This window comes from Corvus hawaiiensis, chromosome 5 (genome assembly GCF_020740725.1).
Source record: "Corvus hawaiiensis isolate bCorHaw1 chromosome 5, bCorHaw1.pri.cur, whole genome shotgun sequence".
Classification (NCBI taxonomy): Eukaryota; Metazoa; Chordata; class Aves; order Passeriformes; family Corvidae; genus Corvus; species Corvus hawaiiensis.
The window spans coordinates 71020596-71036813 of NC_063217.1; the positions used below are offsets into that span (position 1 = coordinate 71020596).

At 39.1% G+C, this 16218-nt stretch overlaps 1 protein-coding gene across 11 annotated transcripts in view; it reads right to left on the bottom strand.

Moving 5' to 3' along the window:
- The window catches only part of KIAA1109 (KIAA1109 ortholog), an 88925-nt gene that overhangs the window by 5968 nt on the left and 66739 nt on the right, over positions 1–16218 (bottom strand). For 4 of the 11 annotated variants that reach the window (XM_048303191.1, XM_048303187.1, XM_048303188.1 and 1 more), the window contains 21 exons: positions 15925–16093; positions 15212–15423; positions 14386–14584; positions 13716–13775; positions 12646–12872; positions 11634–11764; positions 10661–10784; positions 10396–10505; positions 9620–9710; positions 9014–9076; positions 7244–7488; positions 6453–6668; positions 6129–6309; positions 5026–5218; positions 2958–3119; positions 2715–2854; positions 2370–2571; positions 1994–2197; positions 1700–1879; positions 1131–1268; positions 397–657 (listed from right to left, as the gene is read on the bottom strand). In XM_048303191.1, coding sequence (XP_048159148.1) covers positions 397–657; positions 1131–1268; positions 1700–1879; positions 1994–2197; positions 2370–2571; positions 2715–2854; positions 2958–3119; positions 5026–5218; positions 6129–6309; positions 6453–6668; positions 7244–7488; positions 9014–9076; positions 9620–9710; positions 10396–10505; positions 10661–10784; positions 11634–11764; positions 12646–12872; positions 13716–13775; positions 14386–14584; positions 15212–15423; positions 15925–16093 — 3508 coding nt within the window. Of the gene's footprint in view, positions 1–396; positions 658–1130; positions 1269–1699; positions 1880–1993; positions 2198–2369; positions 2572–2714; positions 2855–2957; positions 3120–5025; positions 5219–6128; positions 6310–6452; positions 6669–7243; positions 7489–9013; positions 9077–9619; positions 9711–10395; positions 10506–10660; positions 10785–11633; positions 11765–11969; positions 12171–12645; positions 12873–13715; positions 13776–14385; positions 14585–15211; positions 15424–15924; positions 16094–16218 lie in introns of all 11 variants that reach the window. The other 7 variants (XM_048303195.1, XM_048303193.1, XM_048303192.1 and 4 more) reach the window with 7 other exon arrangements.

Consider the following 16218-nt stretch of genomic DNA (forward strand, 5'->3'; position numbering starts at 1 on the left):
CAAAAAAAACCCACAGAAATTTAAATTATTACACATGCTAGGAAAAACTGGCAGAATATATCTATTGTGAATATTACAAAAGGACTGACAAGCACAATATTTAAAGAGCACAAACCATGAGAGAAGACAAGTGAGAACTAGAGGATTTACAATATGCATTGCTTTAGCTGTCATAGAAATTGACTCGCTATACACACACAGATAGTGCAATTTTATGGAAAATATGCTGACAACTTTCATTCATCCATTTCAGACATTTCCCCTTCTCTAAGCCATTGACTCTCCAGTGCCAGGCACTATGGAAAAGAGTATTTTCAAAGCAGTAATGACATATTTCTTTCATACAACTGATGGAAATACTTTAGAAAAAAAATTAAAAAGTCATTATCTACTCACCTCTCTGAGGCACTGAGGAATCAGACACGCTCCTGGATCTTGTGACAGCTGGAGACTTGAGGCTGTGAGATGCTGTCCCAGGTGACATACTGCTGCTGGCACTGTGCTCACTGAAAACATTGGGTGACTGTGCCATGTGAGTAAAGGAAGCAGATTGGCAGGGCTGCTCCCACGTCCTACAGTATGCTTTCCTGGAGGATTCAGGAGAAAGATGCTGGCTCACCCCTTCAATTGAATCTGGTGTTCCAGGCCCCGATGCTACTGGAGAAAAAGTGGCACAGGAAACACAGAAAAACCGTTTCATTCGCGTCTAACCATATCCTCCCGTATACCAAGAAGTATTGGGAGAGTGTCCAAATGTATTTCATTTAACATAACTAAAAGTTTTCTACTGTTCTCACTAATATATCATAGAACTATAGAATGGTTTGGGAAGGGACTTTAAGTATCATGTGGTTCCAACCCTGTCATGGACAGGGATGCCATTTATTAGATTGGGTTGCTCAGGGCCACATCCAACCTGGTCTTGGAAGATGCTGTTTAAATTATTCAATGACCTACTTCAGCAATTTGTCACTTCTTCCTTCTAGGATTTTCTATTAAACTTCTTTGAGTGACTGCATGTGGAGGAAATCATAATACATGTAATAAGTTTCGGGTAATAAATGCTTATAAAATTCCTACTGTAACCCTTTGTATAACAAGTTGTTTTGTGATAAGAAGCAGTCTCCTACCTGGAAGATTTATTGTCTGATCACCCAGGAAAAGCCTTCTAGCAATGCTTCTCCTATACCAAGCCCTGGGAAAGGCCAGGATCTCACTGAGGCGGCGCATGTCATATTTGAAAGAAGCAGATCCTATGTCACAGACAGCTGAAAAAGAAAAAGCACATCCACACAGTTGTAAATTCCCAGGAATAACAGGTTTTGGTAACCAAGTCAAATTCTCCTTCACCTAGTAGTATCGTCTCTGCTGTCATGAAAAAATAAGTTTTCCTGAGGTGTTGCCATTTCTCCAAGTCCAAACATTAGATACAAATAAAGGCAAGATGGAACCCAAGAATACAGATTATGTTGAGTCCTGCCTGTGTTGGATGCGCCTCAGACTCCTCATGGGAGGATTTTAATGGCAGATTAATCACAACCATTCCTGCTGTTTGCCCAGTAAGTCAGGATCCCATGTTCAGGGGCAAAAAAAAAAGTACATAGATCTTTTAAAAATCCAAAAAGCTGCCAAGAGTCAAGTCCATCTCTGGAACAACAGTTCTCTAATTAGCTGGGATTAAAATGAAAGCAGCATTTACCAGATATGTTGATCAATGTGGTATCTATCTTGCTGGTAGCTTTGCTCGCAGACTGACTCTCAAAAAAGGAGGAGCCTCCTGAACGCCTGATCCGTGACAGGCTGACTTTCACAAACTCCAGGTTGATGCTCAAGGAATCCTTCCGGCCAGTGACCGAAGTTGGCTCCTCGTCCACATTCCCTAGAAGCAGGAAGGAAACATTTTCATCTTCAAAATCCTTTCAAATCTACAGTTCAGAAAACTGTGCCACACTTGAATAATGTTCATAGAAGCAAACAAAAACTTGTTCCGTACCCAAGGCTCCGGATCCAGGGGTTAGCACAGTAACAGCTGATTTTTGTTTTCCAGCTCCGTAGGGATGGAAGACGTAAAGGGAGAAGTCGGACATGCAGGCAGTAAAGCTCAGGCCTGAAGAGCTGCTGCTGGAAGTTGTCAGATCTGACTGACTGCTGCTGTGCCTCGTCCTGCCGAGGGGACTGCCAAGGCCAGGTGATGAACCTGGAGTCATTGTTTTGGGCAAAAATCAGATTTTGAAAGCATTTTCAAACATGAAATAATACTTGATGCTAACAGCAGTATTAAACAGACCAAATGCACTTCAAATTATGCCCTCTAGCAGCAATATAGTTTAATATTCTGTGTATAGAATCAACATGCACACACATATTACCTGGTGCTCCAGATTTACTAGCTGAATTCTTTGAGCCACTCTGTGAAGTACTGCCACCAATGGACACACTTTCTGATGGGTATGTGGTGCCTAAAGTTTCCAGTTCTCCTCGGTTAGAAGAGAAAACAAGGTCCAGGGAAGGCAACTTCAGCATACATTCGACTCTGGATACCGGCAAGCAGCTGAACTTGATTTGAGAGGGCTGACAGGCAGGACAAAAATAAAGCATTCAGAAGGGACACTTGAAAAGAGTTGTATTTTTTAAAAACCACTTAGAAGCATTGATTGTTTAAAAGACAGTGACTAAAGTAAGTTACTACTCTGAATGTTGAGTTAAAACCTCACCTGGACTCGTACATAAACCACCACATCCACAGGGAAGGAGGAATATGCTGACGTTGAAGATGACACTAAGGATGTTGTGGACTCTTCCAAGGGATCTTGTATATCAAACTGTCCCATGTCTTCATCCTGGGAACTAACAGCTTTTAACAAGTACAAGAACTCATTAGAAAGTGGAATTTGAAGGGAAAAGCAGCTCAATACCATAAAAAGCACAGAGTGCCAGAATAGAATTATGCAACTGACCTGTGTAATTCCTTTCAATGGGTGTGATGGGAATGGTTTCAAGGGCTTTCTCCAGGAAGTCCAGGAGGCAGGGGCTGATCACCATCTCCTCTGGCAGTGACTGGAGTGCAACCCACGCGTAGAGTTTAGCGGTTTTGACTCCACCACTCCCTTTCCCTTTGGCTGCAACATTGAAGAGATACATTTGTCTAAGGTAACACCACTGAGCAGTAACTGCTGAACGTAAGAAGACACTTCATAACTTATCAAGCTGTGCCCTCTAATTTTCTCCATCATCTGAAGAGACATAGATCAGGTCTGCTAGAGAAAATTAAGTCGTTAAGTTTACACTTATAAACTCCAAAAACAACCATTAGTTTGTAATGTTTAACTGCAGTAATTCCATTCCTCATGGTCTTGACCAAGCACTCTGTTGTCATTGTCACCACCTCACTTTTTAGAAAATAGCACTGAAAGCAAACACACAGAGTTCTTCTCCAAATACCCAGTGCAAAGTAACCGCAGCTGACTGGAAATGAAAGTGGAATTAGGAAAAATAAATGCACGAGTCTGGAAAAAATGTCAGTTTAAATGCAGAAAATACATTAAAAAAATTAAAACTTTAAATGGCAAGTCCTTTTGTATTTATGCAAGGAATAACTGAACATTCTAAACTAGCATTTTTGAAAGCTTGGAACTAGCCAGAGTATAAACAAATAAAAGGATTACTGTTTTCTAAATCTGTCGAAGAAGAATCTTGAATCCATGCTCACCAAAACATAAATATGCAGAGAAGATATTAGTACCAGCTCAATTACTGTCTCTATGAAATATAGCTATTTGAATGAATATACATAAACGGTGATATGGATTTAAAATGCTCCAAGAAAAATATAAAAAATTAACTACTATGAGATTAAAAATCCTTTATTTGCTAAAAAAAAAAAAGCAAGCACTGAATTTTCATTCTGTGCAAACTATTCTGCCTCGTGTCTCTGACTACATTGTCCTATCTTACTTTAACTGGAAACCAAAGGCGATACAAGTTGGTCTCCATTCCAGAGGAATGATTTCCAGAGGAAAAGTACTATTAAAAAATGTAGCATAAATGACAATAAATGTGTTTCAAAACCATTCAGGACTAATAAATACTTATAGAAATACAATTCATAAAGAAATAAAGCAATTACAAGCCTATATCTAGTCTGGGAGGCATTTATGTTATCATACAAGTGCAATTTCCACACCAAATGCAGAGCTTACAGACATAAAACCAGCAAGCCTCAGTACCTGCACATGATGTGGTAAGAATTCAAAGGCAAAGATTAGAAAGAAGATAGCAAAGTAGAGAACAAAAGTGAAGAGAAGTAGCATAAACCACTACACGACATTCGGTAAGCATAAAGAGGATGGCCACCTAAAGGAGTAAGAGCTAATGGTTCAACAGCATGGAGAATTGAGGAAGGTGTCCCCATTTCACTGTTCTCTCCCAGCATCTCCGGTGATTTTGTAAGACAAAACCCACAAGCAGAACTTTCAGTGATTCATTTTGCCTGGTGATCAAATTCTGACAAAATTTTGGCTTTGTGTTTAAAGCAATATTCAAATGCCAAAGGAGAGAAGAGTGAATGTCTCAGAAACTGGAGGTGCAATCTACACGCGTCTGGATCTGACATGAGGTAACAACAGCCTCCTGCTTGAAAACGGGAATCACTGGAGACAAATCAAAATTTGTATCAGAACTCGTTACTCTAAATCATGGCTATTCTAGGGCCTGCAACAGGTGAGATATTTACATTTTGCTTTCCAACATTCTTTTGTTAAATGAAAACTGGGAGAAGGCAGTGACAGCCCATCACTGGGATATGGTGACTATAACAGAAATATTACTGAGATTGGTTTGGCAAACAATGTCTAAAAATGCAGCTTTATGAACTGCATCCTTGCTTCTGGGATCAGGTTTCTGCAGGCAAAGTCAAGACTGGATAAACACAATGCTCCAGGTAATGTGCAGCCAGATCTAAAGGCAGTAGATTACACCAAGGAAAAATATATCCATGAAAGGTTCAGAAAGTTTGTCTATAAGTACCTGATGGGATGGGTGGGGGTTGGGGAGGAAGTAAGGTGTTAGTCTTGCTGTGGATAGTGCTAGATAGAGGAGGAGATGTGGCAGTATCTTTCATACCATACAGCTTGGACTCTTTGGAAAGGGTGCGTGGCAGAGAGGATCCTCGAGAAGTGTTTGGCGATTCAGTCTTTAGAGTCTTGGAATTGTAGTGCAACTGGAAAGCAAAGCAAGATCAAGTTACTTCACACAAAGAACTCAATTTCTATACAGCCATTTGGTGTCACTCCTTCCCTCCAAAATTTATTTCTTCTCATTATTTACAGAAATATCATTGTAAGTGTGGCTAAACCATCACAGTAAGATACATTACATTCCAATTCATGTCCTACACATATTAAGAACTGAAAACTTAGTACAAAAAACCCAGATAAATTAATAAATATTAAAAAAAAAAAGTCAATGAAACACAGAGAAATGGAGGAAATTTATTATTTAGGAACAATGTCTAAAGCTTGTTTCTCTCTCTGTTACATCACACGCATCCTGTGCCACCTGTGCACACAGCCTTCTTTCTTGTCTTAATGTCGGGTGGAACTGTTCCACTACTAAGCACAGGCATACAGAAATTAGCATTAAAAAATCAAAATAAGATATTCCAAGAGTTCACACCTCCTCTACATGCACAATACACTATTACTGAAAACACAGAACATAACAAAAGCTGTAGAGAATGTTTAGTTATTCCTAAATTTGACTAAAAGCAGCGGGCAGCACCTGAGGTATAACTGTTATCCCTGAAGACAGCCTGGAAAACTGGAAAAGGGACACACATAGTCCTTGCACATCGAAAGACTAGAGAAGCCAAGCTGTTTCAGGTGAGGAGCATGTGATTTATGGCATTGCCTCAACTGAATTGCACGAAGTTTTCCTTCAGCAGTGACAGATTTTTCCCTGTTCTCACTCCATAGGATTTTTAAATCATAACATACAAGGACGTTTCTGTTGAGACCCTTTCATGCTAGGATATAGAAACAATGATTAAAAAACCAAGGGAGTGTACAGCTTGATGGTGCTCAGGAGAAAACATACTCATTGCCTCCCTGAGAATTATCCCTTCATTTTACCTTTACATCCACTCCAGGAATATAGAACACTGTTGTTTCCACATCACTGGGTTTTGTCTGCAGAGATGATGGCACTTTCTTGCCAGCAAGTAAGTGAGTAGTAGATGCATAATTAGTTTGAAATTTCTTCTTTTTTGAAGGAGACTCTTGATCCAAACTTCTGGAACTCCGATCATAGCTCCTAAAATGAATTTACTCATGTTATTAAAATAATTTCCTGTGTCACACTGGGCCAGAGCAATTGCAACTTATGGTTCTGTTATTAAGCAGTGCTAATTGCTACAAATAAAGTGCTGGTAATGAACTAATGCACACGTTTCTTACCTTCGCAAACTAATGTCGTCGTGCTCTTGCTGGAGCATAGTGGGGTGCAACACACACTTCCCACAATCAATTTCAACCCTGATATCAAGCTCAAAGTCAATGTTTCTCTCCGTGGTGGTGCCAGTGACACTCCTGTTGGTGGGTGTTGTTGGCCAGCGCTCGGTGAACAGCTGGTGCACAGCAGCAAAGCCCGTGGCTTTCTTGCGAGAGGTGCTCCTGCACAGGCACAGGTGGGGGGCAGGTATCAGCAGGACATTTACCTCAGCAGGGGCTACAAGGCATTCCCAAACTATGTCCACATTCAGTGTATAAACTTATAAAAACATGTTGGGGAAAAGCCTTATCTGATATGCAGCAGTACAGTGACCCATCTTGCATTAACACATTACATTTCTTAATCTAGAGTATTACAAAAACTAAGCCTTTCTCAAATTCGCAATCAGAAAAGGAACACAAATATTTATACAGTAAATTTCTTATTTGTAAATACCCACGTTATTACTTCCTGTTCTGTGCCTCAAAAACCTCACTTTCCAAGTTCTTTCATTCTCTGCCAAGCCCTGAAATTTCTAACAGTTGCCTCCTTTTCCGATCAGGATCCCTCCTTCCCACACAGTCACCTCTGCTGGACACAACCTCCCCTGCCTTTCACACACACACTTGACTGTATTCAGTACTTCACCAGTAACAGGTTCTGTGGCTTTAAATTCAGTATTTCAAGTTTGAAAGTACTGAAAATATATTGAGGTATCTTCTTCATTTCTGTGTTGTTCCTCAGGACCGCTACTTACGGTGGTTTCCTATAAAAATACGTCCTCTCCCTTTCATGGTCATCGTCCTTCTCCGAGTCCTCACTGCTGGAGGATAAGCTGTCATCCCGGCGTCCTTCTTCAGGCTGGAAGGGAATGCCGGGTGAGAAGCCTACTGGAGTTTTGGGTGAACCAAATACCGAGCATGAGCCTTCACTAGTAGATGAGTAATGGGAGGGACCATCAATAGTTACGGACAAAAGGTCCATTTCTGTCTCCTCTGGAAACTGATTGTGAAAAGACAAAAAGATAGTAAATTTCCACAGGTATGATTTCCACCGAGAATGCAGTAGATAGATCTGGAAATAAAGAAGCAAGAGTGCTATGAGAAACTCTTACTTCCGAGTTCCTCATAACAAGGAGAGAGCAGGTAAAGGAATTGCAAGAGGGATTATGAAAAAGAAGGGAATGAAAGCTTGGTGGGGAGATGTTCGCCATTGCCTAGTGATTGAGCTCAGCCTGCTAGATAAAGACTCATCATGCTCTTACCAATTTAGAAGGAATGGAAAGATTTCATTTAAATTTAACAACTATTTTGAAAGAAAAGGACAGAAGGCAGCCCAAGTGCCCATGACTTGCAGGGAGGGTTAGTGAGGGCATGCAGGGCACTACACAGAATGTACGGCACCGCCCCCGGGCACCCTGGCCCGAGCACGGAACCAAATGTCCTAAAGGAGCCTCCTGTTTCTCACAGAAATCATGACACAGGCAATTTTCCAACATTAAATTCTTAAAATGCCTGCAAAAAGTATCTACAAGTGTTAAACACCAGCACTTCCTATGCAGTGTTACTGTAAAGCTACACAGTTGTTGTCTGCAAATTCAAATTAGAGCTCTGCAGAGCAACTGACATCATGACACCAGGAAAATACATTTTTAAAAAAATATTCAAAATTTGATACCTTTAAGGGTTTGATAGCATTTTGCTATGCCAACGGAACCTAAGCTAACTGGGCTTCTACATAACAACAACAATAGGGAGAATAGCTTTTAAATGCAAACATATTGAAATGTGCAAAGCACATTCCCAGGTGTCATTTCCACCATTCTCTCAGAAACAGGAATTTATTTCCTGGGAGCATGAGAATAATTAGAAGGGAGAAAAAGTAAATTACTGTCTCTTCAGTTTGGTTTTTTTTTTTTGTTAGTTGTAGCTTTCCTGATTTGTTTTGAGTTTTGGGTTTGCTCTGTTAATTTCTTTTTAAGAAAAATACTCTACTATGTTCCCTAAATATGTTTTTGAGAGCAATTAAAAAACTCTGTTAGTTCTCAGGATATTAAATTTTGGAACATTCCCTACTTGCTATTATTTGACAATGTCTTACTCCGCATTAAATGTAAGAATTTTAACAGAAATAAGAGTGTGAGAAGATGTCCTCCCACCTGGCAATTATTTTGTTCTGGTGTTGATTGCTGTTACATTGGAACACAATGTAACAGGTGAAGGCACACACACTAAAATCATCCCCTAAAGCACATTTCAAGGCTAGACTTGGGTCACTTTACATCAGCCTTGCTCGATATTTAAGCAAAACCCCAATAATTCATTTTACAAGAGGTTTTAGGTCTACATAAGGGTATAGAAGTATTTTGATTGTTGTCATCAACAACTGTTCTGCTTAATTTAAATATTTTCAAACTCAATATACATTCTGTTTAGCTGAGTGCAAAAGAGAAGAAATATTGAAAAGCAGCTCCCTATGAGATAAATTAGTTCTCTGGAAAAGAATACTTGTTTCTGCTCAGAAATACCTGAAAATACCCTTCCCCTGGACAGCTGGATTGTTGTGCAATCCCCAAAGCTGTTTGATTCAACTTAATAGAAATGAAAAAAATATAGAAATTAAAACAATTACAATAATCTCAGCCGTGCAAAATCAACATTTTGAAAATGAGAAAACATAGCAGCAAAAAAAAAGAAAAAAAACCACCCCAAAACCAATTCAACAATCCATTTCCAACACTGAGAAGGATAAACCTGTAGAGCTATACCAAACTGACTAATACCCATTTCCAAAACTCTAAATAGATTCAAACACCAAAAAAAACCTAGGTGATTTTTTTTCCACACCTCTGACAAGAATCCCAAGAAAATCTCTACTGTGTGAGCCTAAAAACCAAATCAAACCATTTAAAAATATTTTTCGCTCATGATTCAATTAATTTCTGTGCTAAGAAACCAAAATACATCTGTCTTCTAACGAAACAAGTCTATCTTCCAAAAACACATCTGTAATTGAGGCAAACACTAACAAAAGCAGACACATAATTAAGGTTTGCCTGGATATAATAATCTCATGAATTTGTGACCAAATGGCACAGGGAATGCAATTGTATGGCATATAAAGTAATTCTTACAGAATCCTGTATGTTGAAGGTTACTCTTGGCCCAGGAGATGCAGCATCTACACGGATATCTGGGAGGTCTTCACTGTCTCCCAGTCGAGAGCTGCAAGCAAAACAAAACCCAAACAGATTCTTGAGTTGTACTGCAAGATTTTAGGGTCATGCAAACATTTAACTACACAAATATAAGGTCATCCTTATCACTTTGTAATGGAGGAATATATTAAATTATAATTGAAGCACTTAGAATACTGGCCAAATCATGTGTACCTTCTTTCTCTTTTCTTCTCCACCTCCTTCCTTTTAATATACCTATCTCTGCTAATTTCTGTATGGAAGCTTTTCAATCCTGAGCCAACATGCAGAAATTACAGAAAAACAAGGTATTTATAATCTACCACACAGGGCAATTACTCACACACAAAAAAGCATCTCCCTTTCTTTGTCTCATTACAACAGCCCTTTCAAAAGGTAGATGTTTGTACATCAAGTGTAGAAAACAAGAGTATTACGCTATGCCATTTTTCCTTATATACATTTCTTCAGTATGTTTTGAAAACAGGATTCCATAGAAAACCTCAAGTTGTTGTAAAAGTGGAATTTTCTCAGAGGTTTCAAAAAAATGAGAAAAGTGCTTTTTAGAACATGCCTGTCTCGCAAAATGATCTCCTCCTATCCAGTTCCACTACAAACAGCTGCTGCCTGTAGTAAAAGGACTCTTCAGGCCCAAGTCCAGCATTTCCCCCATTCCATGTGCTATCACAGATCCCAGATTCCCGGAAGCTCACCTTGTTCTGTCCATTCTCTTCAGAGGTGGCCTCCCTGATGCCGAAATGCTCTTAGATCGGCTGTAGCTGGGTTTGTAGCTCAGACCCCACTTGTCTTTCAAGGAGGCAGCCTAAACCAGAAACAACATTGAAATGCAACAACTGAGAACACAGAGAAAAACTCTGGCAAGCTAAAATGCTACTGCACATGGGAGTGCCAGCAAAGTAAAAGGCTTTTGGGGACACAAGTGCTACAATATTCTCAAAGTAGCTTAATCCTGCTCACCCTCATGCTGGATCTACGGAGCTTTTTGCGGACGTCCCTGCGGATGTCATTCACAGCCACTGACTCCAGCTGCTGGTAGCGCTGAATTTCTTGGTTTATGGTCCCTTCACTTGCACCTAATTTTCTGGAGATAAAGCATGGTTGAATTATCTTATAGATACTATTTCCACCATTTCAAAAACCTGTGTTGTAAGAATGCTTTCCCTGGGAATTACCCCATTTTTCTCTTTTGTCCCAATACTTACGACCAGGGCCAAATATAGCTGCAGAAATATTAGAACAAACACTTAACCTAAAATCCAAATTTCAAATGAAATTTCCCTCTGAATGGTGACAGTAATTTCATTATAAGTATAAACAGTAAAACGTGTCTCCTCTTCATTATTTAACACGTAATTACCAACCTCTGTATTCCCATCCCAGCCAGATCCATTCATAGTAAGTCTGTCTTGGGGAAAAGGGGGGGAAAAATCCACCAAACAACCCAAAAAACCATGTTTGTAAATACCATTAATAAAATTCACAGAAGTTCAGATGAAATTTGAAGTAATTTTTTCTAAAGGGTTTTCTCAAGTACAGTATAAGATTTATCTTGAAAACATCATGTACAAGATGCAAAAAAAACCCCCCAATTTAAGTATTTTTCTTCTTCTTCCTAAGCTTATTACAGTTTCAAAGCAATATATTTTGCTAAAGTAATCAGCATGATAGTAAATCAAGGTGGAACTATGATTTTGGATCAAGAGGAAAAGGATTATAAATCAGTCATTAAAATGCAGAGTCAGAAAAAAACAGACTAATCTGACACTTATGGAACAACCAGAGAGATTTGGGAGAGTACTTGCATATATAGCTTTTGCTTTTGGAATCCAAAAGGACAATTTTTTTATTTTTAAATAAAGGCAACAATTTGCACTTAACCATAACAGTGCCACAAGATGTGTGATAAGAACATAAAGCAAACCCCACTTACTTTAAGTCATCAATGACTTTCGCTTGCTCATTGAGCTCTCTGATATCAACTAAACGCTTCATAAATTTCCTTCCTCGCTGTTCTCCAGTTTGGATACTGGAAGCTCCCTGCCGCCGGTGATCAACGATCTCCTGTTTAAAGTAAACATTTCATTAATGCCCTCATCAAAAATTTGACATCAGTACGATTTAGGCAAGAGGCAATGTGAATTTCACACCTTCAAATTTGGACTAGTGCATGCAAAAGAATCAATTCATGTGAATAGGCAGCTGATTGGATTTTTTCCAGTGATCCAAAGCCCATCATTCAGTTAGACACACTATAACTACTACATACATGTCCCCATGAGCAGGATCTGCCTGCTTTCATATGTGCTCTGCTAGACTGGAGCAAATCCCGCTTCGCTGAGCCCCAGAGATATTCTACAGGAACAGAGTATCGGTGGGTTGGGGGACTCAAACCCAGCAGGTGATTTACAATCCGCTGCCCAAATGTGAGCTTGCGTGCATCTCCACCCAAGGAGCCTCCACCTGATTTCTGAACAACAAACAGGAGCATTAGTGTGCTGGGATGATGTTGTCAGGCAAGAGACATTAAGGAACAGCTTGTTAAAATGGTTTTGTAGAAAACCAAAAAGCAAAGTCAGCAGCATATTGCATAGAAGTAAGGGTTTTTTTAATTTGTTCATGTTAGTTACTTACTCTCCTGTGAAGAAAGCCTAGAAGAAATCCACAGCTTTTACAATTCAGGTACCTGAGGTTAGGTACCGTGTCTCCTCCATGTTTTCAAATGCAGATCAATATTTCCACATTATACCAGTAGAAATATGATCTGCAATGTGTTGCCTTTGAAATATGGAGTTAGAAAACACACACACACACAAACATTTTTAACTTGCAGCAAGACTTGTATGAGCTATAAAGACTTGCACGCTGGACTCAAGACTAAGACCTTTCCATTTGACAGAAGACTTTTTCCAAGCAGTAGGACTTATTTTGGTGGATTCACTTACTGCATGTATAGTGGGAGACATGGTGTCAACTTCATCCTCATCTGAAAGGTCAGCTATGTTCACAGAGTTGAGGTCAGCAATGTCATCAATATCCTCCTCTCCTGTCAATGTTGTGAGGGTGTTGCCCAAAGCATTCAATCTTTTCCCAATGTTTGGATCCATGTGGACGTCAATACCACACATCTTCCACAACACATTCAGTGTCCAGGTTCCAGCACTACTGCTTTCTGTGTTAACAAAAAATCAGTTTAACCGGTTTTTCCTCTTCTAAAAAATCCCCCATACTGAATTATGTACTAATTAACTAAGACAGTGTTTGTCAGTTACAAAGAACTGTCTTTTCTGCTCATTCTGAGAAAAATATATTTCCACAACTGAAATGCCAGATGAAAATACTTCCCAGTATTTCTTTAACAAGTGATATAACATAGGCAGACCTAATGAAAACACATTCCGTTCAGCCAAGCTGATGACAAGGAGAGAGCATCTCAAGCTTCAGCTCTTACAAATGCAGGCAAGTACATTATTCCAAAATGGAATTTCTAACAGCAAGAAACATAAAACATGTCTTTCTGCATGTACAAATGCTGACCTATTTATTCAGGTCTTGAACAACAACGCTGGAAGATGTTTATTATGTGTATAGTGTGCCTAGTGAATATCCTGTCTTCCCAGGATTTTTCACCATCAAAATACAGACCTTGCTCTAAGCACAACTACACAAGATACTGGTTTTCTTTCTAAATGAAGTATGACCAATACAGAGACTGACATCTATTTCTGAGTGCTCTGGAGAATGTCCAGACTACTTAGACTGGGCAGAGAGGGAGTTTGGGAAAAATAGAAGCCTTTTCTGGGAGAGATAAGAGAGGGCAGGAAGCAGCATGAGAAATACTGCAAGATTTAGCAATCTCTAGGGCAGGAAGCAACAGGACAACACTACTGTTATGGCAACTATTGCTGACTTTCCTCCAACCAATTAAATGAAAACACAGTTAAAAGACTTAAATTTCATATTTTATGAGTGTTTTATTTATGTAGGACTTAATTTATTAAAACAAACACATTACCTGCTGCAGCTTGTCCCGTTGTCCTAGAACACACTTCATAGGTACCATCTGGCACAACACCTACGTGAAGCGTACAAAGCAAATACACTGATTACACAGCCAGTAAAAGTTGCTTTAGACCAGCCCTTCCCAATCCCATCCTCAGTCTCCTGCCTGCCACAATCAAAGAATGATAGAAGTTCTAGTTTTAATTCCCATTGGAGGACTTCTCTTATTTAGTAAAGTTAATTTATTTGGGAAGATACAAAATTCTAAATGTATATTATGTATAAATACATATATGTACTGAATCAACTTAAAATTCCATAAAATTATAGAATTTTCACCATTATATATATTTGTATACATATAAAAAAATTTTCTATATTACTCTATTAAAAACTTACTGGGCTCTTATGACATTGCATAAAAGCAATGCATCCAACTCTTCCAGCATCTCTCAGAACTTAAATTATTACAATGATACATAAAGCAGCAAAGTTTACTAATAAAGGAAAACAACAACAAAGGAATATAACCTTTTAGATCCATATTATTTTGCTTTCAAAAGGCCGAAGCCTTTTCTTTAGGTTTTTTGGGAAAGCTCAGCCGTTTTTCAGGTCAAGGGGAAGGGCAAAAGTGGATTTATATCTGAAATACTCTTATCCAGTATGAAATCATCCTCACTTACATGCATTCATGACTAGATCTCCTCTTATTTCTGGTTTCCAGTCATCCCAACTTGTCTCAAAGCCATCAGCAAAGCGGATACAGAAGTTTTTAAAATGACCTTTGCTAACTAAAGACTCTGAGGAGCAGGCAGTAATGAGTGTGCTTTCAATAGTCAGGACTAAAGCAGAGCCAGTGTCAAGATCTGCAGAGTGGTTAGACTGGAAAATAAAATCACAGGGAGAATCTACTGGTCAGTGCGATGTCAAAGTGATATTGTACATTTACTAAATGCCATTTATCTTTCCCTAGTAGAAAACTGATCCCCTCATCATATCTCCTCGTGTTTTTCCTTCTCTGCAGAGCTTCAAAAGCATCACCTCTGCCCACACAATGCTTTGCATTGCTGTTTCCTAAATGCAACACCTACATTATAAATTTATTAGGGCAGTGGGAGTCAAGCTCATCTGGGAAAAGAACAAAAGTCCATGTTTGATCGAGGGCTATAATCCATAGGCCCCATGACCAGAGAACACAAATCCGGGATCGATTCTTTTCTCATAGAAGGGTCACACAGGACTTGATTGAACAATGACAAAAAGTAGCTTCAATCCTCATGTGGTTTTTTGGTGCTTATTTTGATATGTACAATTACATACACTTAGGTGTACAGATTGATTAATTTCTAGCTCTACGAACATCTATAATTATGTTTCCCTATAAAAAAGCCCACATATTTCCTTTTGTAAGACTAGACCTCTTTTGAAATATGCATCACCTGGTTCTGTATATGTACCACACACAAACTGGTATTTTAACAGACTTCTCACAGTCACACTTTTGCTTACCTGGGGTGTGTTTGTGATGGGCAGGCAAATTCCTAAGTCATTGACAGTCAGCTGAAGGAACAGGGTCCCAAAAGCCTGCGCAGAGGTTTGCTGGATTCCAGGCAGCATATCTACCACTTCTTTTGTGGCCATATGAATATCTTTATGTAAAGCCATTCTCTGTTCATTCCAGTTGTCATATGCGGCCTTGTAGTTCAGCCAGAATAGCACAGCTTGATGAGGAAACCAAAAATGTTTAACTGAAATCCTCACATTAAAAAAACTAATGTACATTCACTAAATAAATTCTTTTTTTTTTTCTCCCTTTTACAGTTCTCTGTTACTTTAAGTCAGAGGATGTATAACAAGGGGCACACACACATTCAGGGTGCAGTGATTGGGCTTGTGCTTCAAAGGATAAGATGAACAAACCTGATCATTTACCATCAGAGTTAATATATTAAAATGTCCTGCTGTTCTCAGCATTATTTGTCTGTGAAAATTTACAACAGCAGCTTCCTCCAAACCGTCTGAAAACTAATCCCCTCAACAAATGGAATTTTTGATGTTTGATGACAGAATTATCAATCTGTTGAGCATGGAGGAGATCTCCCAAATTTCTCATCTACTTAACATGAAACATATTGAATCTTAAATAATCAAGCCTCTTAGGAAAAAAAAAATATCTCTTCCTCAGTATGAACACTAACTTGTAGCAATTGTCTCTACAATACCTCTGTCAAAGGCCACGGGCTGGGCAAAAACAATGGGTCTGTTCAGAGTAATGAGCACAGCTTCCCTGTCTGATGAGCCACTGATTTCTTCTCGGAGAGCATTTCTTAATCCAATTCTTGTCTTGAAATAGGCAACTTGATGGAAGTCTGAGCCAGCTTCTTCATAAACCTTAAAACATTTCAAAAAATGGGAAGAGGGAGAGGTTTGCAGCAGGGAAGGGTTCAGGGAGGGGAAGTGGGAAGGAAAAAACCCCAAATTACTGCATTTGACAAAATATAAAATTAAAACAGCAA